This window comes from Phacochoerus africanus, chromosome 10, assembly GCF_016906955.1.
Source record: "Phacochoerus africanus isolate WHEZ1 chromosome 10, ROS_Pafr_v1, whole genome shotgun sequence".
In the NCBI taxonomy this organism is placed as follows: Eukaryota; Metazoa; Chordata; class Mammalia; order Artiodactyla; family Suidae; genus Phacochoerus; species Phacochoerus africanus.
Genome location: NC_062553.1, coordinates 43,691,500 through 43,715,785, shown reverse-complemented (window position 1 = coordinate 43,715,785; position 24,286 = coordinate 43,691,500). Strand labels below are relative to the sequence as shown.

General features: G+C 40.2%; 1 protein-coding gene across 2 annotated transcripts in view; it reads left to right on the top strand.

The window, feature by feature from the left end:
- KLHL2 (kelch like family member 2) overlaps positions 1–24,286 on the top strand; it is a 124,701-nt gene that overhangs the window by 26,284 nt on the left and 74,131 nt on the right. For both annotated transcript variants that reach the window (XM_047798218.1, XM_047798219.1), the window contains exons 3-4: positions 9,551–9,657; positions 21,832–21,953. In XM_047798218.1, the coding sequence (XP_047654174.1) occupies positions 9,551–9,657; positions 21,832–21,953 (229 nt within the window). The remainder of the gene's footprint in view (positions 1–9,550; positions 9,658–21,831; positions 21,954–24,286) is intronic.

The following is a 24,286-nucleotide window of genomic DNA, read 5'->3' as shown; positions in this document are numbered from 1 at the left end:
ACATCCTGGTCCTGTCCATTCTGCTCTTGGGCTGCACCTCTAGTAGGTAGAATAACAGCTGTACACACGGAGAGTGTTTTTAAGAATTTTTGGCTGATGAAAGTGAAATTTTAGGAGTAAAAGTCATTCTTCTTCCAGTATAGTTAGTGTTAAGTTGTGATTGTGGGACTAGGAGGACAACAGTTTCTTAAGGTTTAAGTTTTAGAGTTGGTTTGGTTTATAGAAAAGAAATGTGGCATTTTCTTTAAACTAGTTTTTTGTTTCTTTCAAACAGGAGACCGAGGTGTAGCTCTATGTCCCAGCCCAATATGAGCATGAATAACTTGAAATTATTTGGTTTAAAAACCCCCGCAGTCACTTCTAAACAGTGTATCCATTAAGTATTTGTAAGGACCTGTTTCTCCTTTGAAGTCAGCCAGGATGCCCAGAAGGCTGGTTAGGAGCCAGAGCTGGTGCTGACTTGGCTCCTTCCCTTCGAGTGACCGATTGCACAGAAGTGCAGAGAAGAGGATGAAGTGGTGGAGCTTGCGTGCAAACTGGGGGCTGAAGGGATTCTCACAGGAGGATTCACAGAGGTGGTTCCAGGAGGGCCTGATAGGGGTGGAGTAGGGTTCACACAAAGGACTGGAGAGGGAGGTACCATCGTGGCTCAGTGGTAATGAACCAGACTAATGTCCATAAGCACGGATGCAGGTTCAATTACTGGCCTTGCTCAGTGGGTTAAGGATCTGGCATTGCCGTGAGCTATGGTGTAGGTGGCAGACATGGCTCAGATCCTGCATTGCTGTGGCTGTGGTGTAGGCTGGCCTGTAGCCTGGGAACTTCCATATGCTTCAGGTGCAGCCCTAAAAGACAAAAAGAAAAAAAGGCTAGAAAGGAAAGGCAGTTTCTGGGCTGGATAATTGCACAAGCAAGGAACAGGAGAAATGTAACTTATTGGTCAAGTGAATCAAGAGTTCACACTGAGGAGTCTGTAGAAAAGGTCAGAATTCCAGCAGGCTAAAACAGTGTGATAACTCCATGGGCAGTGGGAATCAGCAAACGTTTTTGAGAAAGGGAGTAGCATTTAAGACTAATGATGTCAGAAGAGCAGCCAGCAGTGTAATGAGAGGCGAGTCTAGTGCAGCAGCACAGCCCTGACAGGGATTCAGCTCTTTACATTTCCTAGGCATGGCTCGGCAGGGGAAGAAGGTTTTAAAGCACTAGCAAACTAACATTTTCAAAACCAGGCCTTTACAGAGTGCTCATTATGTACAGTACACTGTATTGGGCCTGTGGAGGAGACAGAAGTAGGCTGTTCCCTGACACACATTTGCTTGAGGACATTACACAGTGAGCTTTTTGAGATGACCAAAAAGGAACTGTCAAATATAACATTTTGCCTTTAAAATAAATTAAAAAAAACAAAAACAAAAAAAAAAACAACACTGGAGTTCCCCATTGTGGTGCAGCGGAAATGAATCCAACTAGAAACCATGAGGTTGCAGGTTTGATCCCTGGCCTCGCTTAGTGGATTAAGGATCTGGCGTTGCCGTGAACTGTGGTGTAGGTCGCAGATGCATCTCGGAACTGGCGTTGCTGTGGCTCTGGTGTAGGCTGGTGGCTACAGCTCCAATTAGACCCCTAGCCTGGGAACTTCCATATGCCGTGGGTGCAGCCCTGAAACAGACAAAAGTCCAAAAAAAAAAAAAAAAAAGAAACCCCCAAAACCCCAAGACATCTGTTTTCTAGCATATGGGATAAGACCAGACCTGAGTTTTAAAAACTTCAATAAGCATCAGTGGGGGTAGAGTATTATTTGTTTACAAGGAAGACAAGTTTGATCCTTAAGTTACATTTAGGAGTTGAAAGTTGTTAGTAAGGGTAAATCCTGTGAAGTGATTAGAATGTTTGCCTATATATCCCACAGAAGTTGTAAATATTAAGTTCAGTTATAACAGCAGTTCTTACATTCCAGAAGATAATCTAAAGAAAGAGCCTGAAGATCTGTCTCAAGGAAATGCTTACTGTATTTTTCCCCCAGGACTTTGAGGTACTGTGGCCTCAGATCACTGCTAGGATTCTCTCTGCTCTGCATCTATGAAAACTGAGCTGTGGCTCTTCTTTGGTTATTTGTACTTCATTGCTTAGGTGGCAAGAGAATTAAACAACTAACTGAAGTGAGACTGCCTTTTTCTCCATAGCTTTATCACGGTTTTTAAAATCGATGTTAGGAATCTACACAGGGTGTGGATTTTTTTAATCACATATGTATAATATACATTATATATATTATAGAAATAAAATGTCAGATTATTTTGTTTTTTGTGTTGTACTAAAGTAGAATATAAAATATTCCTTGAAGGACAGAGCAGTTGGGAAGAGTCCCCAAATCAAGCAAGCCTGTTTATTTAAGAACATTTGAGACATTTTGAAGTTCACAGGCTCAGTTTAACTGGTAATCTTTTGTAGTGTATCTTAAGCACTTGTGGTATATTTCTTATTAGAATGTGTTTATTGAGTTTGGATAGCATTATTAAACATTTCAAAGATGTGAGGAGTGGATAGCAGTGAATGAATTTGTTTCAGTTTTTTCACTTTGCCTGGGTTGCTGGGTGCCTAGCCTGTTCAGGGTGCTTTGCTGCTTTTATTTTAAATTATTGTAGCTAAGAGTATCTAGCTCATATTTTGTTTCACCAAGTTTTTTTTTTTTTAATAACTTTTAATGAGGAAGTTTTCTTTGTACATACTCTACATTTTCTCCATGTAGTCAAGCCTTTGTCACACCTTTAGAAACTCACTGCTATTACTGTTTTCTTCCTTCTCTGAAATCCTCATCTCTCCACTTTGCCTCCTGCCTGTCATCTTTTCCTTGTTGCTAATATCTTCTTTTGCTTTATTTCTGTTTATTCTTTTCATCTCCTCTCAGGTATTATTACTTATTAGTAAACCCAGATGCTAGGTTTTCCCGGTGCTTAACTGCCACAGAAATTCAAATTCAAACCATCATAGTTTTAAGAAGAAAAGAAAGACAGTTGTGGCATTTGTCATGGAGTTGTGTTGCTCTTCAAGATTATTGACATTTTTAACTAAGTTTCATCTCCCTTGTCTGTTAAATGACATTATCAGTTATAGGAGATTTGGTTAAATATGACTGATTGAAATCAGCAGTCAGGAAGCCTTTTGCCGTTAAAACAGCTTGTCCCTCACCTCCCTTCATGCCAGCAGCCAGCACCCCATGAAGCAGCTGCACACAACTCTGTCTGCCTCCCTGTCTGCTTCCTCACTAGTTTTCAACTTCCTTGGCTTCTAACCTTTTGCCTAACTTCTTTTTATGTCTCACTCTTTTATCTATCTATCTATCTATCTATCTATCTATCTATCTATCTATCTATTTATTTTGCTTTTTAGGGCCTCATCCGTGGCATATGGAAGTTGCCAGGCTAGGGGTTGAATAGCAGCTACAGCTGCTGGCCTACACCACAGCCACAGCAATGGGAGCTCGGAGCCATGTCTGACCTACACCACAGCTCATGGCAACGCTGGATCCCCAACCCACTGAGTGAGGCCAGGGATCAAACCTGCATCCTCATGGATACTAGTTGAATTCATTTTCTGCTGTGCTGCAATAGGAACTTCCTTTTGTTTCTTTTTTCCTTTTTATTTTTTGTAAATCAACTATACTTTAATAAAAAAAAAATTTCAAATTAAAAAATAAAAATGTGTCTTATAATCGTACAGACCTTATAGGATGAACTTCTGCAAAAAAAAAAAAAAATGGGACAATGCATTTGTGTCTAAATTCAGCCCATGGTACATTAAAATATTTAAATGCATCTTTTATAATTACCATATGTTTTTACAAATAAAGGACTGAATGCCAACTTTTCACTTCTATTAAAAGTATGAAACTTGGATAAGCAATGAGGTCCCACTGTACAGGGGACCCATAGCCAACCTCCTGGACAGAACAAGACTCAAGATAACATGAGAGAAAGAATGCATGTATACGTGTGGCTGGGTCACTGCCGCACTGCCGAAATTGGCACAATGCTGTAATCCAACCACACATCAGTTTTTTTGTGTGCTGCTACTTAACATTTTTTTAAAAATTATAGTTGATTTATAGTGCTGGGCCACTCCCTGTTACACAGCACAGTGACCCAGTCATATGAATATACACATTCTTTCGTACCATCCTCCATCATGCTTTATCCCAAGAGACTGGACATAGTTCCCTGTGCTGTACAGTAGGACCTCATTGCCTATCCATTCTAAATGTAATAGTTTGCATCTACAAACCCCAAACTCTTTGTCCATCCTACTCCCTCTACCCACTCTTGTTTCTTTATCCTAACACCTGATGCTATCCCAAAGATGCCTTTGGGCACATTCCTAGGCTGTGGCTTGTGTTTGCCCTGTGGTCTCTGGCTGGAGTGCATCTCACCAGCCTGGCACCTTGGCTATTATTCAGACTCTGCTCCGTGTGGCAGGAGTGTGTCCAGATCTCAGCCTGGCACTGAGGGACAAAGATGGACAGATGCTGTGTATCTTTCCACCACCCCCACATCAGTAGAAAGTAAATCCTTTCTTATTTTTTTTTAAATTATTTTATTTTATTTTGGTTTTTTGCGAATTTTTGGGCCGCTCCTGCGGCATATGGAGGTTCCCAGGCTAGGGGTCGAATCAGAGCTGTAGCCACCAGCCTACGCCAGAGCCACAGCAACGTGGGATCCGAGCCGCGTCTACAGCCTACACCACAGCTCACGGCAACGCCAGATCGTTAACCCACTTAGCAAGGCCAGGGATCGAACCCGAAACGTCATGGTTCCTAGTCGGATTCGTTAACCACTGAGCCACGACGGGAACTCCCCCTTATTTTTTTTAGCTGCACCTGTGGCATATGGATATTCCCAAGTCAGGGATCAAACCTGAGCCTCTGGGAGTTCCCATCGTGGCATAGCGGAAACGAATCTGACTAGAAACCATGAGGTTGCGGGTTGGATCCCTGGCCTCGCTTAGAGGGTTGGGGATCCGGCGTTGCTGTGAGCTGTGGTGTAGGTTGCAGACACGGCTTGGATCTGGTGTTGCTGTGGCTCTGTTGTAGGCCGGCAGCAATAGCTCCGATTAGACCCCTAGCCTGGGAACCTCCATATGCCACAGGTGTGGCCCTAAAAAAACAAAACAAACAAAAAAAAATCCTGAGCCTCTGCAATTGGATCCTTGACCTACTGTGCCACAGTGGGAACTTCAGAAAGTAAATTTTTGTTTCATGAACTACCAATTATTTTTGATATCTCAGAGCCTGATGGTACATTTTACTTTAAGAAGGTATACATACATTAGTCCCCCCTTATCTGAGGTTTCAGTTACTGTGGTCAACCACAGTCTGAAAATATTAAATGGAAAATTTCAGAAATAAACAATTCACAAGTTTTAAATTAAGCACCATTCTGAGTAGTGTGATGAAATCCCACCATCCTGCTCTGTCCTGCTTGGGATGTGAATCACCTGTCCAGCATGTCCCGGCCCTTAGTCCCTGAGTAGTCTTCTCCAGTATCAGGTCAGCTCTTGTAGTATCACAGTTGCTGATATTCAAGTGACCCTTATTTTACTTCATCAGTGCTCAGAAATAATGCTTACAATTCAGACATACCAAAAAGAAGCTGTAAAGTGCTTCCTTCAAGTGAAAAGGGTGAATGTTCTTGACTTAGTAAAAGAGAAAAAAAAATTGTTATATTGAGGTTGCTAAGATCTTCAGTAAGAGCGAATCTTCTCTCTGTAAAATTGTGAAAAAGGAAAAAAAAATTGCGCTAGTTCTACTGTCACACCTCAAACTGTGAAAGTTACATCCACAGGGCACGATAATTGCTTGGTTAAGGTGAAAAAGGAATTAGATTTGTACAATAAGAGATTTTTGAGAGGGAGCATGGCCACATTCACCTAACTTTTACTACAGTATAGTTGTAATTGTTCTGTTGTGTTATTAGTAACAGTTAATCTCTTACTGTGCCTAATTTATAAGTCAAACTTCATTGTGGGTGTGTTTGTATAGGAAATAACATAGTACCTGTTTGTTTCTGTGGTTTTCAGGGATCCATGGAGGTCTTGGAACCCATCCCTGTGGACAAGGGAAACTTCTATATATACAGCAGTGATAGCGTTTTATAGTCTTAGGAATTCACACATTTGACAGCAGAAAACCAAAGGATACCTTGGTGTACTTAGGCATGATTCATTTTCAGGCATTTTTTTTTCCTGATAAGGACAAGTTTTCATGACATTTCACTCAAGAGACAAGTGCCTATCTTTTTTTTCTTCACCGTCTGAGTTTTACCCAAGACCCATGTAACTCCCATTCCCCTCTTAGGAGCAGTTTCCTTTGCAGACCTTTCCTGTAAGGTTGGGCTTGCCCTAATAGTCATTGGTTCATTTCCTAAGCACTCCTTAGCTTGCCTCTCTCCCTGGCTCCACTGTAAACTCTGTGTTATCACAGACTTTATCTTGTTTGTTTTGGTAAACTGACAGAGTCTTTGGTGCCCAGTAGGCACTTTAGATGTTTCAGTGAATAAATGCATATTTTGCTAAGTAAACAACTTTATTATTTTGAAAGCCTTTTCCTTCTGCAGTCCATTTCCTCATTAGATTTTTACATAGTAAGGACATATGTAGACTTTGGGTATGGGCTGCTCAAAGAAATGTGTTATTTTAACTGTTGGATTTTATTTGTGGCCCTCTTCTCACCTAGAGTCACTCACCTTGTGAGCATGCGTACTTGGAAAGACGAGGTAAGGGCCAAGGTTGGCACATAAACACACTGGCTGACAGATAAGAAGTTTGGTCAGATCTCTCCCATCTGTAAGGGGATCTGTTTTAAAAATATGTTATTGCTGGAGACAAAGAGAACAAATTGAACACTGAAACTAAGTATGTCCTTGATCTGTGAGGTGGCTTGCATGCCTTTGGGCTCCATGTAACCAAACCATTGGGTGTGGCTGAAAACCGGTTTGGCAGTGTTTTTACCTTACTCATAACAGACGTCAACTAATATGCCAGTAAGGCCAAAGTAAGTGTGTGACAGCCAGCAGGTTTTCTGATAGGAGGTTTGGGTCAATGAGTAATTGTAATTGAAGCTGAATGTAATTCTGTAATTTTGAGATGTTAAGTGTAATTCCACTCAAGTTCCATCTTGAAACTAGGAAAGATTACTGACAAAAGGAAAATGGACATAAAGATGCACTTGTCTCATGTTTGAGCTGTGTCTCAATGCCCTGGTCACCATGGGACACATGGATGGCCCTACTGGCCCCAGCACTCCTCTCTCCTTCTTGCACATGCTTCCTGGTCCACAGGCCCAATCATGCTTTGCTGCTTCAGGTCTCTTCCCAGCAGCACTAGCTGCTCTTTCTGTGTGGGCTCCTCTTGCTCCTTCTCCATCCAGCTAACGCTTGTGTTCAGAACTCAACTAAGGTCAGTAGCTGCAGGAAGCCTTTTCTGACCCCTAGTCTGGTTTAGATACTCTCCTGTTCTCCTAGCATCTTTACTCTGGCACTTTCCACTTTGTCCCATAATCCTTGCATTGGCAGTCCTTTCTGCTAGTCTCCTTAAGGGCAGAGGTAATCTTGCAGGCTTTATTGAATTTGATGTCTCTCACTGTTCTTGTAGAGGGAGTACTAAAAACCCACTAAAACTGGGCCTTCTATAAACTATATACAGAACTTTAAAAGGTAGTTTCAGTATACAATATGTCAAATAATGAATGGGTGATGTTTATTATTTATACTTTCTATTCCCTGATTTGTTCAGGTTTTAACAGGTCTTAAAAGGCACAGCTTTAGGTTGTCTTGTGTAGTGTAAGAGGCTCTGGAGCTAGCCTCCACAGATTTGAATCCTGACATTGCCACTAGTTGTGACATCACACTGCTCAGTCGTCTTCCCCCTGGTTTCCCAGCTATAAATTTTAAGGGTGAAAATAACAAGAACATGTACTTCATAAGAATTTGGCAGGGTCTAAGTGAAATAATATATGCTAGTGGAGCTCCTGCATAACACCTTCCTGAAAATACCGCTGACTCCCCCGAGTTATTTATCAACCTGTGGAAGTCATAGAATTACAGAGTGGTTGGATATGCTCAGAGTAGACGATGGACTTTGTCAGTTTTCCCCACTGATCTGGAGGAATTACAGATGAGTGATGTGCCGCCTCCTTACGAGTCTACTCAGAAAGTCTACATGACCTGGTTGATGTCTCATATGGCAGTTTTGACCCATGCTTCAATTTGCAGAGCACAGTGAGCTCATCACCAGGGCTGAGCTGGCCCCTTTTCTCACAGTTTCTCCTAGACTGGAGGGACAGTAGTACCAATAGGATCAACAGAAGTTTTGGTATGAACTCCACAGAAATAAGTTTGTGAACAGTGAAACACTCAAGGACTGAGTTAAATGCGAAAATGTTGCTCAGAAGCTTCTAGAAATTATGGAAGCCAGCAGGCACCATTTTAGGAAATAGGCAGAATGGTGGAGGAGGAGGTCCATCAAGACCTGTGTACACTGTACACATTTAGTGCAAAGACTTTGTAGGTTGGAAAGGACCTTGGGTTCCTCACACCTTTTTCAGTCTTTAATGACGTGATTAATGGTAAGTAAGGCTGGTGTTAGGATTTCAAACCAGCCCCTTCTTGTTTCTGGAATTAGCATCAGCAACCTTTTTCACCAAAAAAGATACACTGTGAAATTCTTATTTAGCTGGAGAGTCATCTAGCAGCTTATATAGCATGAGAAAAGTATTCACTGCATGTTTTTAATGGATTAAAATGGATATTTTAGAACTGGAGGTATAATTATGTTTGCTAAATAATTGTTTTCAGGTAACAATGCTTTTAAATTTTATATATGGTAGTATTTTTGGCTCTGATGAATTAGATATTTTACACTGGAAAAATGTTCTAAGTTATACTTCAAGTGCTCAAGTGCCTTTTAAGCAGCAATTGTAATTGAATGTAATTTTATCTTTGGTGACCTAGGGTATTTTCTGTGTGCGTGTATTTTGGACACTTTGACTCAGTTTAGTTTTCTACATGTATTTTATTTTGTCTTTGTGTTAGCATCTACTGCCATCTGCCCTTTCTGCTGATGCAAACAACTTCTGCTCTTACACTCCATTGATGGTTTTGTCAGTAATTTTCATTAGATTGAGAAATCAGAAATCAAGTTTGGAAAGATTTCTCTTAAACAAAGGCAAGATTCTAGTGAGGGCCAAGGCATCCTGGCTTGTGTCAAAACTCTTTACCATGTGCTTCATGCCATTCTTAAGAATGGCAGTTTTGGGAGTTCCTTGGTGATGTAGTGGTTAAGAAAGAACTCAACATTGTCACTGCTATGGCTTGGGTTTGATCCCAGGAACATCTGTATGCATAAGCATGGCGAAAGGAAAAAAAAAAAAGAATGGCAGCTTTTAGTTAGTCTCAACTTTGGAAAATTGGGCAAAAATTGTAAAATTTTTGCATAGAATGTTCAAGATGTTCAATACATTTACTGTTATTAAAATTTTTTCTCTTTGTCTTGTAAACAGTCAGAATTTGCTGTGTGATGTCACAATTGTAGCTGAAGACATGGAAATCTCTGCTCATAGAGTGGTGCTGGCTGCCTGTAGTCCTTACTTTCACGCCATGTTTACAGGTATGTTGTTTTAGGTATGGAGGCTTTTTGTGGTTTTCTTAGGGCTCACCTGTGGCATATGGAAGTTCCCAGGCTAGAGGTCAAATTGGAGCTGCAGCCACAACCATGGCAGCATGGGATCTGCACCGCATCTGTGACTTACATCACAGCTCACAGCAATGCTGGAGGACCCTTAACCCACTGAGTGGGGCCAGGCATTGAACCCATGTCCTCATGGATTCTAGTCAGGTTCATTACCACTGAGCCACAATGGGAACTCTGGTAGGGAGGTTTTTAAAAATGTATGCAGATCTGGGCTATTCTTTCCATATTTTCTTACTAACATTTTACTGAAATGAAATTGAGCATTATTATAGAAGAAAATACTCTTGCTTTATTTCAAATTAGTCATCTTTGTTTTTCATTATTGTGATCATGTTGTGTATATGTGTCTATTACATAAAAATACAATTTTATGCTCAGTTTCCCCCCTTTACATTTATACTTACATATGTTGGCTAAGTTTACCTTCTTGCCAGTTATAATAGCTTTTGACACTTTTCTTCTTTTACCAAAAGAAAATATTTTTATTATTTTACATTTTTTCAAGTTATTTTCACTTTTGCCTCATCCAGTGTTTATTGTGAACAAAGAAATGTTTATTTAATGCCTTTTGATTCAGAAATATAAGAAAGTAGATTGGATATTTAGGCAACTGTAAAAATACATGGAATGATTTTAGTATTTCTGATAAAACCGTAATTTATGCGTGCCACACTGGAAGCTTTTAAATTCATTTCTCCCCCTTTTTAATTGAAATAAGGTTGATGTATAGTATTATGTTTCAGGAGCTCTGTGTAATGATTTGAGGTTTGCATTCTTTATAAAATGATCACCACAAAAAGTCCTTTAACCGTCTGTCTCCATACAAACTTACTACAGTATTGGCTTTGTGCTGTATGTTATATCCCCATGGCTTATTTATTTTAACTAGAGATTTGTACCACTTAACTATTCACCTAATTTGTCCATCTTCACCCCTTACCCCCCTGTCAACCTCCTGTTTGTTCTGTGTATCTCTGTTTTCATTTTGTTTTGTTTCTTTGGATTTTACATATGAGTCATATGGTATTTGTATTCTCTGGCTTATTTTAGTTAGCATGATACCCTCTAGGTCCATCTATGTTGTTGCAAATGGCAAGATTTCATTCTTTTTTATGCCTAGTAATGTTCCATTGTGTGTGTATATATATGTATGTATGTATGTATGTATATACACACCACATCTTCTTTATCCATTCATCTATTGGTGGACACAGGTTTCTTCCATATGTTGGTTGTTGTAAATAATGCTGCAGTGAACATAGGGGTGCATATATATCTTTCCAGTTACTTACTATTTTTGTTTTCTTCAGGTGAATACCTCAAAGTGGAATTGTTGGATCACATGGTAGTTCTATTTTTAATTTTTGGAGGCGTCTCCATACTGTTTTCGATAGTGGTTGCACCCAGTTTACAATCACAGAAACAGTACACAAGGGTTTCCTTTCTTTACGTCCTCATCAGTATTTATTTGTTATCTTTTTTTTTTTTTTTTTTCCTTTTGTAGGGCTACTCCTGCGGCATATGGAGGTTCCCAGGCTAGGGGTCCAATCAGAGCTGTAGCCGCCGGCCTACGCCAGAGCCACAGCAATGCGGGATCTGAGCCACGTCTGCAACTTACACCACAGCTCACTGCAACGCCGGATCCTTAACCCACTGAGCAAGGGCAGGGATCGAACCCACAACCTCATGGTTCCTAGTAGGATTCGTTAACCACTGAGCCTATTAGGAACTCCCTATTTGTTATCTTTTTGAAAATAGCTGTTCTGACAGGTATGAGGTAGTCGCTCATTGTGGTTTTGATTTGCATTTCCCTGATGATTAGTGATTTTGAGTATCTTTTCATGTGTCCGTTGACCATCTGTATGACTTTGAAACAATGTCTGTACAGGTATTCTGCCCACTTTTTAAATGAAGTCATTTGGTTTTTTTGATGTTGAGTTGTATGAGTTCTTTGTATATTTTACATATTAGCCCTTTACTGGGTAGTTCATTTGCAAATACCTTCTCCCACTTGGTAGGCCTCCTTTGTTGATGGTGTCCTTCACTGTGTAAAAGCTTTTTAGTTGATGTATCCCATTTATTTATTTATTTATTTATTTATTTATTTATTTATTTTTTGTCTTTTATCTTTTGTTGTTGTTGTTGTTGCTATTTCTTGGGCCGCTCCCGCGGCATATGGAAGTTCCCAGGCTAGGGGTTGAATCGGAGCTGTAGCCACTGGCCTACGCCAGAGCCATAGCAACGTGGGATCCGAGCCGCGTCTGCAACCTACGCCACAGCTCACGGCAATGCCGGATCGTTCACCCACTGAGCAAGGGCAGGGACCGAACCCGCAACCTCATGGTTCCCAGTCGGATTCATTAACCACTGCGCCACGACGGGAACTCCTATCCCATTTATTAATTTTTGTTTTTGTTTGCCTTGCCTGGTTCACTGTCTTTTGTTTGTTTGTTTATGGTTTGTTTAACTCTTTGTTAAAATTCTCACAATGTTCAGCTAATTTTTCTCCCAAGCTTGTTGAGAATCTTAATGATCATTACCTTGAACTCTGTATCAGGTAGCTTATTTGCACTTCGTTTAGTTCTTTTCTGAGGTATTTTGTCTTGTTTTGTTTGGAACATATTTCTTTGTTTCCTGATTTTGCTCAATTTTCCATAGTTACTTCTATGTATTTAACGTAGGTTGGTTATGTTTCTGGATCTTGGAGAAGTGGCTTTATGCAGTTGACATCCTATGGGGCCCAGTAGTTCACTCCACTCCTGTTATCACAGCTATATGCTCAGTGGGCCCATATAGCCCCAATATGGGCTGTGACCCCTGTCTGTTGTGGTGGCCAGAGAACTGTAGGCAGTCTGGTAGGCAGGGCTGGCCCCTGGCCTGTTTGGCTGAATAGCCGTGCCTTGCACAGTGGCTGTGGTCGGGCTAGAGGTTGGGATAGGTTTCCCACATGGCTGTCTGTGTGGCCCAGGTGGAGCACAGGGCTGCTGCTGGGCCACTGGTTGGCAGGTAAGCCCTTGGCACTAATAATCTAGAAGGTAGACCAAAATGATGCTTGCCAGCACCATTGTCCTTATGGTAGAGTGAGCTCCCCCAAATTGCTGCCACCAGCACCTGTGTCCCCAGGGCCAGCTTTCCTGTCTCTCTGGGAGCCTCTCCAAGATCAGAAAATAGGTCTGATCCAGGCTACTTTCAAACTGTGGCCTCTGCCCTGGATCTCAGAGTGTGTGAGCTTTTGCACACACTCTTCCCAGTTGAGTCTCTGTTTCCTGCAGCCCTCTTAACTCTCCTGTACCCAAGCCCTTCTGGCCTTCAGAACCAGATATTTGAGGGTTTCTTGGTGTAGGACCCCTGGGCTGGGGATCCTGGCATGGGGCTTGAACTCCTCACTTCTTAGGGAGAAGCTCTCCAGTTGTGATTATCCTCCCATTTATGGGTCACTGACTTGAGTGAGTGGGTCTTGACTAGGTCATGTCATTTCCCGTTCTACCCATCTTAACCGTGGTTCCTTCTCTATGTCTTTAGATGTGTAAAATCTTATCTGAGAGTGTTTGGGACATTCTCATATAGTTGCTCTGTGAGTAGTTATAATTTTGCTGTGTCTGTAGGAAGGGATGAACTCAGGATATTTCTACTCCGCCACCTGGCCACACCCTCCCTTAATCTTATTCTTAAAAAGACAAAATTTAAGCATACTGTACAGTTATTATCTGTTCCAAGAATGAGCTTATAGTCTTAGATTATTGGTAGTGTTACAATTCCTTGGTCCTTTTGTCCCCCGAAGGAAAGAATTCAAATAAGAGACAGAGCAGCTTCAAGCAGCCAGAGTTTTATCAAACAAAGCAAGTTAAAGTACACTCCTGAAAAGAATAGACTGGGCTATCTGGCTGGAAAACAGAAGCAGCCCCACAGTGAGGGGGGGTCCCTCCCTGTGTCCTGCATCATTTGATTGACAAGGTGATTGACAGCTTTAGGTTATCTAACTTTTCTTTTTGTGCACAGGCACCTACCTATAAGCACCCAAGCAAAACCCATGGGTAGGAGGCAAAACCCAGAATACCACTTTATTATATTTTATAAATATGGTGTAATGAACCTAGGTCATTTTGGTTCACCTCTTAGGTCTTGACACTCATGTGCCAGGTAGTGTTAGCAGTTTGGAAAGCCCGGCTGTGTTTTTGACCTTATACTTGGGCCTGATAAGGCTGGGAACTTGGTGGTCCTTAATCACAAAAGGGAAAATCTCTGGGCATGTTTTGGTCAGTGTCCCAGTGAGAGGGAGGAGGATGACTCCATCAGGGATGGATGGGACAGGACTCGATTCTGTCTGACTAGCTACCTAACAGTTGCACAAACAAAATTCTCATAAACATATATATCGACAGAAAAAAGCACAAGTACAATCTGTTCATACTCTAGAAACTATTAAATATTTCCTGTGACTTATATTTTGTTTTACTTCAAGGAATATAAAACAATATTAGTGTACTTCCTGACTCAGTAGTTTATTATGTCATTGAGGAAATGAGATGTGCACACTTTAAGTACAAAATAGTGGGCGGAAGATCTGTGTGCCCGAAGCAGTAATACAGATGGCGAGAAATGTGATGGGTGGCATTGAGAAAAGGGGATCTGATGTTTCCTGAAACATAAGGGATATAGAGTGTTTACACAGGTGAAGAAAAGTGCAGAAGGCAATGTGGAGAGAGTAAGCTCAGTGTTTTGGGAGTAGAGAGGAGTCTGGAGGACACCTCACTTTTCACCCTGTTGCTGTCTCACTGTTCCTGAACTGAAATAGTCAAGAATGTAGGGAAAAAATAGAGGGTCTGTAAGCCGTGAGCCAAGTTGGGTAAATGGTTTGGGCAGGGTGCCTTTAGCTGTGGCTGGTTTGAAGAGTCAGTATGAATGAAGTGGGATTTTTATGTCCTGGGTTACTTCAATCTCTTGGTTCATACCATCTTTATTACTCCTGAACACTTTTCTAAACAGAATCTCTAGGTTTGCAAAAAGGAGTGTTTGATCTGGAATGTGTTGGCCTAACATAGGTGTTCCTGAGTAAAGTGTTGTCCTCGTGATGGAGTTCCTTCAGGTGACACTGTTATGGCTACTTCCTCTTTGGATTGTTTATCACTCATCAGCCTGCGCTTCAGTTTCCCCATCTTGGAAATGAAGATGATAATATTACTTCCTAGGATCTTTGTAAAGTTTAAATGAGATCATATATGTACATTTTTACCTTTTTATTTGGCACATAGAAAATGTTCAATTAATGATGGCAATAATTGTGATCATCATTATTATTTTTACCCCCAATTCCTAAATGTCTTTATATTATAAGAATAAGAGATTGAAACGTCTTAAACTAGAATTTTTTTTTGATAATATTTTACCTTCTAGTTATAGAATGTCATGATTAACCTAAAATTACAAGATGAAGTTTAGTTTCATTTCACTTCAAAGGGTGGCACTAGAAGTCCCAGACTCCCTGCGCCTTAGACATCCAGAGTCATGGATGCCAGAGAAGGGAGGTATTATTAGGTCTCTGTTTTTCTTCTCTGTTTACTTTATAATCTAAACTATATTTCAGCTTCTCCCCCAGCTTTCTTGGGGGCGCAGTGGCTCTCACCTCTTCCTGTTTTAGCTGACATGCAATTTATGGATAAGTGAGCTTTGCCTAATGATGGGAATGAGGCCCTAAAGACATTTTGACTCTAGGTACTCCTAATTTATCTTAGTTGCCTGGTGGATGGGTACTTCTTGCAGTTCAGCCTGTTTCTGCCTGAGAATTCTTGGTCAGATCTTAGATTGCTCTATTCTGAGGTAGATGCAAAATAGGGATACTGTGTTAATTTCTGAAACATAAAAAATGTGAATTAAGTACTTCGATTATGACTTTTTTTTACAATTTTATTGAGGCAGATTTTACATAAACTCTACCCATTGTAGAATTCAGTGATTTTTAGTAAATTTCCTGAGTAGTACTGCCATCACCATAAATCAACTTTAGAACATTTTTATTCCCACGTAGTATTTTTGAGGTTCATCCACGTCATAATATGTATCATCAGTTTGTTCCTTTTTATTGCTAAATTGATTTCATTGTATGAAAATGGCACATTTGGACAATCCATATACCAGCATTTGGGTTGTTGTCTAATTTTTGGCTATTATGAATAATGTTGCTATGAACATTCATTTGCAGTTCTTTGTGTGGACAAGTATTTTTATTTCTCTTGGTGGTAGATACCTACGAGTGGAATTGCTGGGTCATGTGATAAATTTATATTTAACGTAAAAAAACTTGATATGCTTTTTTCCCAAGCATGGATGTATGAGTGTTCTCATTTATCCCCATCCTTGCCAACACTTGTTACTCTTTTTTTTTTTTTTTCAATTGTAGTCATTCTAATGGGTGTGAAATTGCTTCTCTTATAAAGTATTACTTTGCATTTCCCTAATAACTAATGTAGTTGAGTGTCTTTTCCTGTGCTCGTTAGGCTAGACTTATGGTTCTTCAGCATTAGATGTTCTTTATCTTTCTGGCAATCACTGTTCATTTTCTTCTTTTGAATCCACTAAATAGTCAGCAGTTCAGCAGAGATTAGGTTATTAAGGTTTGGTCTAGGTTGTTTAGTGTACATATGTATATTTAAGATTTGCTAGACTATGAGCCCATTGTTTATGTCTTTTCCTGATTTGAAGCCCTGTTATATTTGTCATGAACAGTAAGGTGAGGCCCACAAGTAGACCTTGGCATGGTTACCATCCGTGACCCATGGTGATGTTGTGTCCTCTAGCTCAGTGATGAGCAGTAAGTGGAGGTGCTTGCAGTGGCTCAGCCTGCTCCCCTGCATCCTTCTTGTTCCTTGGGACTCACCTGTTAGGAAATGGGGACACTACACATGTCCTTTTTGGCCCTTGTTTTTTATCTCTCATAAACTGTAGGTGAATTTTTCATTCAGATTATCACCTAAAAAAAGAATTCTTTTACTCATTGTTGTTCCAAGTATTTGGGTAGAGAAGGGAGGTGAAAAGTAATTCTGTGATTTAGTCACAGGCTTTTCCTTTGTGAAGTAGGGGCCTATTTAAATCACAACCAAGTTGTTTAACTGTTACTTGAGAAAGAATATATCAGATTGGTTCTTGTGTTTTTAAATTACTTGTTTGTTTACAAATGTGGCATTGAAAATGGCTTTTTCCTTAACAAGTGTATCTGAGGCTTCTTTGGTGCCTCAGGCTAACATATCTGAAATCTAGTGGGAAATGTTGAATTTTTATTTTTACTCTTTTTTTTTTCTTGAGGAGGCTTTTTGATTATTTCTTTTTATTGAACATGATTTAGTATAAGGTAAATTAGAATAGAAGAAGATAAATTATCATTTGAATGATTAAGATGTGAGTTTTGGTTTTTTTTTTTTTGAAGTTGTGTAAATGTTGTATTTCTCTAAGATTCATGCTTCCATTCATCAAGGAGTAGTTATTGAGCAGCGTCTGTGTGATAGGCATTATCCTAGGGTTTGGGGAGAGAAGGAAAGGTTAGACAGAGGAAACCTGGAGAAAGATAGTTTCTCACATCACTGACTGCTGTGAAGAATATTAAATAGGGTGTCGCGCATAAGGTGCCTAAGTTAGAATGCATAAGTCTGAATATAACAAAAGAATCTCCTTAAACTTGTTTAAATAGCAAGGAAATATATTCTCTCCGAACTGGCAAATAGGCACCAGGCGTGGTCGGATCATCAGGGATCCACTTCCTTCTGTCTTGCCACCCACCCTGCTGTCCCCAATACAAGTTATATCCTGTGCTTACTTCCCCTCCTGAGTGCAATATGCCTCCCAGAGTGGATCCAAAATCTCAATGAAGGACAGGGATTGTCTCTTTCTTGTTTTCTTTTAGGAGCTAGGAGACTTCTTCCAGAAGTTACTCAAATTGGCAGGGTAATGCGATTACCACGTTCGCTTTGTATTAGTTGTGGAATTGGGAGACTGTGTACCATGCCACTATTAGCCAGTGGCTGGCTGGGGCATTAGGGTCAACTTGCCGGAATGAAGACACCAGTGTCTCGGAATCTTCTTTGTAACCTAGGACTAATAACGAACAAAAGGGCTATAGTGATTAGAGTGGGTGACAAGTGGAACCTGAAGAGTGATAGAATAAAATTTATTTATGAAATGTGGCTGTAAATTTATCATTCATTTCTTAGGGTTTCAGCTAGTATAGAGTCTACTTTGTTAAGCTTTTATTATTTTTCAGATGTTTTTATGTGCTAAACAGTAACTAAAATTAGAATCATATGAGCCTATTATTGAAATGGATCTTAGGGTTTGCCCTCTTAAACTTAGTCACTTTTTAGAACTTCAGAATGGGTAAATAGTTACCAGTTTGTTCTGGGCTTCAGGAATCCTTGAGATGGAAATGTTTCCATACATATATGTCCATAAAGTTTTGCAGTTTGGAGGACTTTTATTTCTTTTCCCTAAAAAAGTAGAGATGGTGCAGTGTTCACTATTTAGCTCAGCCTGTGTAGTGAATGTTCAGGAAACGCTTGTTGACTGAAATCCTTCAGAGCTAGAATACCCACAATCAAGACTAATTTTAAGTGTTTTAAACACAAACTCTTTACCCTATTGGTGGGTATCTTTTAAGAAATTCATAATCAAAAATAAATGTCCTCTATAAACAGGTAAAAGGCAGTAAGTAATATGTAACAACTAAAATTAGCTCTAAATAGCTTTTACAATTCTAGTATGTGTTTTGATTCTTAGTAGTTACTGGAATGTTTAAACTATTAACACAGTCTGTGGCATGCTATTTGTTTTTATAACTTTTTGTAAATTAATATGGAAAATAAAGATGAGAACATTTCTAAAGCATATGTGTTAGAGATTGAATTTGTTGAAAGTAGATGATGGTTTTTCAGAGAGAGGTAATTATTAAAAATGATACACAAGGAATGTCTGAATCAACACAATGCATCATATGGCAATACCTTAAAACTATAATATCAAAAACTGCTTAACGAAGGACTGATAATTTTTCAGTCATATATGTAAATTAAAATCAGGCTTTTTTTTGGCTGCCCCACAGCATATGAAGTTCCTAGGCCAGGGATCAGATCTGAGCCGCAGTTGTCACCTACGCCACAGCTGGGGCAATGCTGGATCCTTAACCTACTATGCCAGGCCTTCAAACATGCATCCTGGTGCTGCAGAGATGGATGATCCCATTGCGCCACAGCAGGAGCTCCACCATCAAGCTTGTCTAAATCATGCCTGAGTCCTGGGGAATGAATTCATTCCTTGAAATCTAATTATGTGGTTTTACACTCTTGTGGTCCCAGGCCCTATGGGGCTTTGCACATCACTAGAGCCCTAGAGATGAGTTAGAGTGGTCCTTAGCTAAATCCAGGTGGAAATTACCAAGGTTCCTTTATTTTAGGCACAGAAGAACTTTCAGGGGACGCAAGTTCCATCAACTACAAGATCTAGTGAGAGGAGGGCAGAGAAAGGTGCCTTAGATTCAGATGAAGAATTATCTTTCTATATTCCTCCATCCTGCTTTTTTCCCATTTCTTTAAGGGGGGAAATGGGCTTTCCCCTTTTCTTGAAAAGGAAAAAAGAAATGAGCTGAGGTAGCAGACGCATAACTCAACCCCTTGTCTTTCTGCTGTATAGGCTTATAGTAGGACTGTATCATGAACTTCCGCTCTTCCCCTATAGTACTGGGGATGTTCCACCTGGGAAGTTTTTTAGGTTATTTTAGCTCTTAGGGGAGCAGCTTTTTTTTTTTTTTTGTCTTTTTTTTTGCTATTTCTTGGGCCGCTCCAGCGGCATATGGAGGTTCCCAGTCTAGGGGGTCCAGTCGGAGCCGTAGCCACCAGCCTGTGCAAGGGCCACAGCAACTTGGGATCCGAGCCGCGTCTACAACCTACACCACAGCTCACAGCAATGTCGTTAACCCACTGAGCAAGGGCAGGGATCGAACCCGCAACCTCATGGCTCCTAGTCGGATTCGTTAACCACTGCGCCACGACGGGAACTCCAGGGGAGCAGCTTTTTTTCTGAGATCCTTTCAGAGACAATCTCCAGGAAGGCAGGGAATTAAGTATATCTTATCCCTATTATTTCTCTCTTCCCAGGGTTTGTGTTTGCAAAGGAATTCTGTGTAATTATGGATTCATCTAGGCTTTTCTGATAGTTTATGGTCATGTACCTGAAAAGGAATTGAGCTTTCAAGAAATCTTGAGGCCTTTATGTTGTTTTTCTAACAGGAAATGCTGATGGAGGTGAAGGTGAGGTGATAGAGCTGCATTGTTTTTCATGCTGCTGCTTTTATCTTTGAAACCTGATGAATGTAGAAACCAAACCTTTTGCTAAGGTGTTGCCTAGGGCTCAACATTATTTTTAGACTGTCTTGTTTCCAGCTGAAGTTTTCTTTCCTGAACAATTGCTGCTTATATCTCCCTAATTTTGGGTCATTTCATGTTGTCTGCACCGGTGTGTCCAAACCTTCTTACTCCCCAAATCCCCTGAGTTCAGGGGCCATCCTTTCTCTTTTATGCTTCCCTGTTTGTTTCCACAGGAGAGGATCATCTTTGTGATCCTTAACTAGTTCAGTGGGGATTAGGAGGGAGGTCGTATAGCACTTAGTAGCAGGCAGTGATGTAGAAGGGCATCTGGCTTTAGTAATAAATGCTGGTATGGAGATGACTTCATGATGAAGTTGCCACAGAAATGACAAACAGAGGCAGAACTCGGTCTAGAAGGCTCATTGCCATTTGTCTTGGCCATTGACTCACCTCTTTATGATCCATCTTTTGACTTAAAGTCCCTCTGTGTCTTCTGTAATTTGTGTTCTGATGTTTCCTGCCTGAAAGGTGTGTCCATCCCTGCTTTTGAGTATGTGCTTCGAACCTGGCTCTTCTCCTCAGCATGTGCTCCTTGCTGTCAGCTGAAGTGGGTAACCCTGCATTCTAGTCTTGAGTAAAAATCCAAAAGGAAAATAAACTGCCCAAAAGCACTGACCACTGAAAAAAACGCATGACTCCAAAGTTGGGAATTATGTTTTATTTGGTGGAGTTGCTAAGGACTTAAGCCCAGGAGACAGCCTCGCAGATAGCTCTGAGGGACTTCTTGGAAGAGGTTAGGAAAGGAGCTAAGGTGTTTTGGAGTTTTTGCGAAAACGAAAACAAAGTTGAAACATCAGAAGATGACTGTTAAAGAAAAAAATGGGTATCTCAAGTGAATAAATGTAGTGCTTTTTTAAAATTTTTATTTTATTTTATTTTATTTATTTTATTTTATTATTTTATTTTATTTATTTTATTTTTATTTTTATTTTATTATCCCTTGTCATATGGAAGTTCCCAGGCTAGGGGTTGAATCAGAGCTGTAGCTGATAGCCTACACCACAGCCACAGCAATGCCAAATCTGAGCCGCATCTGTGTCCTACACCACAGTTCATGGCAACGCTGGATCCTTATCCACTGAGCGAGGCCAGGGATCCAACCTGCGTCTTCATGGATACTCATTGGGTTCTTTAACCACTTAGCCATGGCAGGAACTCCTAAATTTGGTGCTTTTCTATGTATGGGGAGGTGCAAGAGTCTAGACTTATTGACATCATTCTTTTGATGTGCATCTTAACTGTCTAGAGTCAGTAGTCTGGTTTTTTTTTTTTTCTTTTTCTTTTTTTCCCCATCCTGAATTCCCTTATTGTGCACAGTTCTGGTTGTCCATAGTAGCTGATTGCTTGATGGCTGCAATATTGTTTGTTTACTCATGTGGCAGGTGACCTTTGTCCACAGCATGGATCAAAAAAAGGCATGGACAGTGTAAGGTCCTGGGTGTTAAGCAGTTGGACACGTGGCCATTCATCATCATGATGTGATTTCTAGGCATAGTGATTACCATACAAGGTAGCAGAAGTACCTTGTATGGTTTGTTCAGGTGAGCTAGGAGAGGTGTGGGAATGTACAGGTCTGCTGAAGCAGCTGACCATGTTGCCGACTGAATAAAGTAAACCTCTGCCTAGGCCATGGTCTTCCCACTGGGTGTCTGCTGCAGTGTCAGCCTTGCTCCTTGTGTTTCAGGTGAGATGAGTGAGAGCCGAGCAAAGAGGGTGCGAATCAAGGAGGTGGACGGCTGGACCCTGAGGATGCTGATTGACTATGTTTACACGGCGGAGATTCAGGTGACTGAAGAGAATGTGCAGGTAAAGGTGACACCTCATACCACCTGGTTGTTTACACATTCCGGTGTTCTAATGCAAAAGAGCACACCCATACATAGACACTTTATACCAAGGTGATAGACTTTGTTGTTCAAACTGTATTTCTAAGACATATTTAAAATTAGTATACCTTGCCAAAAAAATTAAAAAAAAATTAAAAATAAAATAAAATTAGTATACCTTTTTAATAATGTTCCTGATTTCGGTATTTCTTATATTCTTAAAGTTCTAAGATACAGAACCTTTAGTTCTGTGAATGATGCTTGTTCTTACATGGTCATGTTCATTTTTAACTACTGTTCAGTGCTGCCCACATTTTCCTTTATTCCTTGACAGGTTAAGTCTGTAGAGGGTGTTTTTGGTGGCTGACAGCCTTTACTTCTTTGACTGTCTCAGCGTCCTCTGTTAGTGATTCTAGATTTTAGCTACAGTTTGACATTGCATCTCTCTTCTAAGAGAACTGATGTTTTTTATATATGATGTTAAATGTTTAAATAATACAGGTGAGTTGAAAGTCCCTCTTTAAAAGTGTTCTTCTCTTCCCGCCCACCCATCTCACCCAGTGATCTACTCTCTTTCCCCAGTGCGTAGCATGTTATCTGTTTGGTGTTAATCTTTTCAGACCATTTTCTATATGGTGATGTGTACACACACACACTCATGTGCCATTTGCTGGACATAAATATATTTTTACTGTGCTTGTTCTATAACTTGCTTTTTTCACTGAACAAAGTGTCTTGGAGTTCTTTACAAGTCAGTAATGTGAGTCAGTTCATTCTTTTGTATAGTGTCCTATATGTTAATCAGCATACATAATTTTTCACCTTTACAAAAATGCTGCAGTGAATGAACATAAAAATTTGCATTCAAAAATTTCATGGGATAGATTTCTCAAAATGTAATTGTTAGGTCAAAAGGTACATGCCTTTTTTAACTTTTGATCATTATACCAAATTAGCATCTAAAAGATAGTATTTATTTCTGCTCTTTTGAATAGGTAGACTGTTTGGAGGATAGCAGAACAAACTAGGACTAACTTCTTAAATAATCTCTAAATTCTATTTGCACAAATAGGAAATTGTGAGTTAATTTTTTGTCCCTTGTGATTAGTTGAAATATTCTACAGAATATTTGTGTTTGAAGATGGAAATCATTGTACTTTAACTTGTTAGGACATGCTGTTATTAAATCTTAAATCTTAAGGCCTCCTGGAGATTTGTCCTCAATGGCCTCAATTAGCCTCTGCTTGGAAGTGCTATTCATGAGGTAAAGCATTTGAAAGATCTTGTTTGATACTGAAGTTGTGGTTCAAAGGTATGAATCAGATGCTAGGTGAACATATTTTTATCACGGAATAAAATATTTGGTACATGTCATCTCATTCTGGTCTTTTCTGTACAGTTATGCTGTTTGCTGGATTCGGGGGCATTGTTTTCAACAAGACCCTTATCTCGGGTTTCTTTTCTTTTTTTTTTGTCTTTTTGTCTTTTTTTTTTGTTGTTGTTGTTGCTATTTCTTGGGCCGCTCCCGCGGCATATGGAAGTTCCCAGGCTAGGGGTCTAATCAGAGCTGTAGCCACCGGCCTACGCCAGAGCCACAGCAACTCGGGATCCGAGCCGCGTCTGCAACCTACACCACAGCTCACGGCAACACCGGATCGTTAACCCACTGAGCAAGGGCAGGGACTGAACCCGCAACCTCATGGTTCCTAGTCGGATTCGTTAACCACTGCGCCATGACGGGAACTCCTCTTTTCCTTCTTTTTATTCATTTGAGTGCATGAGTCTCATTGTGCTGTTATCTGACCTTTAGTAAATGAATTATTAATTTGGTTTCTTTGACTAACATAATGCATCACATGGGAGAAAATTGCAAAAAGTGGTTTAGGCCTGAGAGACTAGACTGTGAATTCAGCCCTGAACGCTGTTTGTAGTAGTTCTTGGGGGCGGAGATATTGGCCTATGAGGAGCTGGGATAACGCCTCTCATGTATCTTTTAATAACTATCACGTTCCAATCTTGAGGTGTTAGTCATCACAACCCTCAGGAAACCTCCCTGCTAATTTGCCTTTTGTGTATATTGCTAGTTCTTATAGGAAATACATTCAAGGAGTTGTATTTGGCAGACTCATTAAATGTTTAACAGTCACATTGTGGTTTTTTGTAGTTTTTTGGAAGAGGGATGTTTCTTCAGCATAGGAATGTCTTGGTGTGTAAAGCCTTATTTTATACTCCATTGAAAAATACTTGTTTTGGAAAAGTCAGTTTGGAAATAAAATTGATTGAAATCAGCTATCTTTTCCATAACAAGTATTT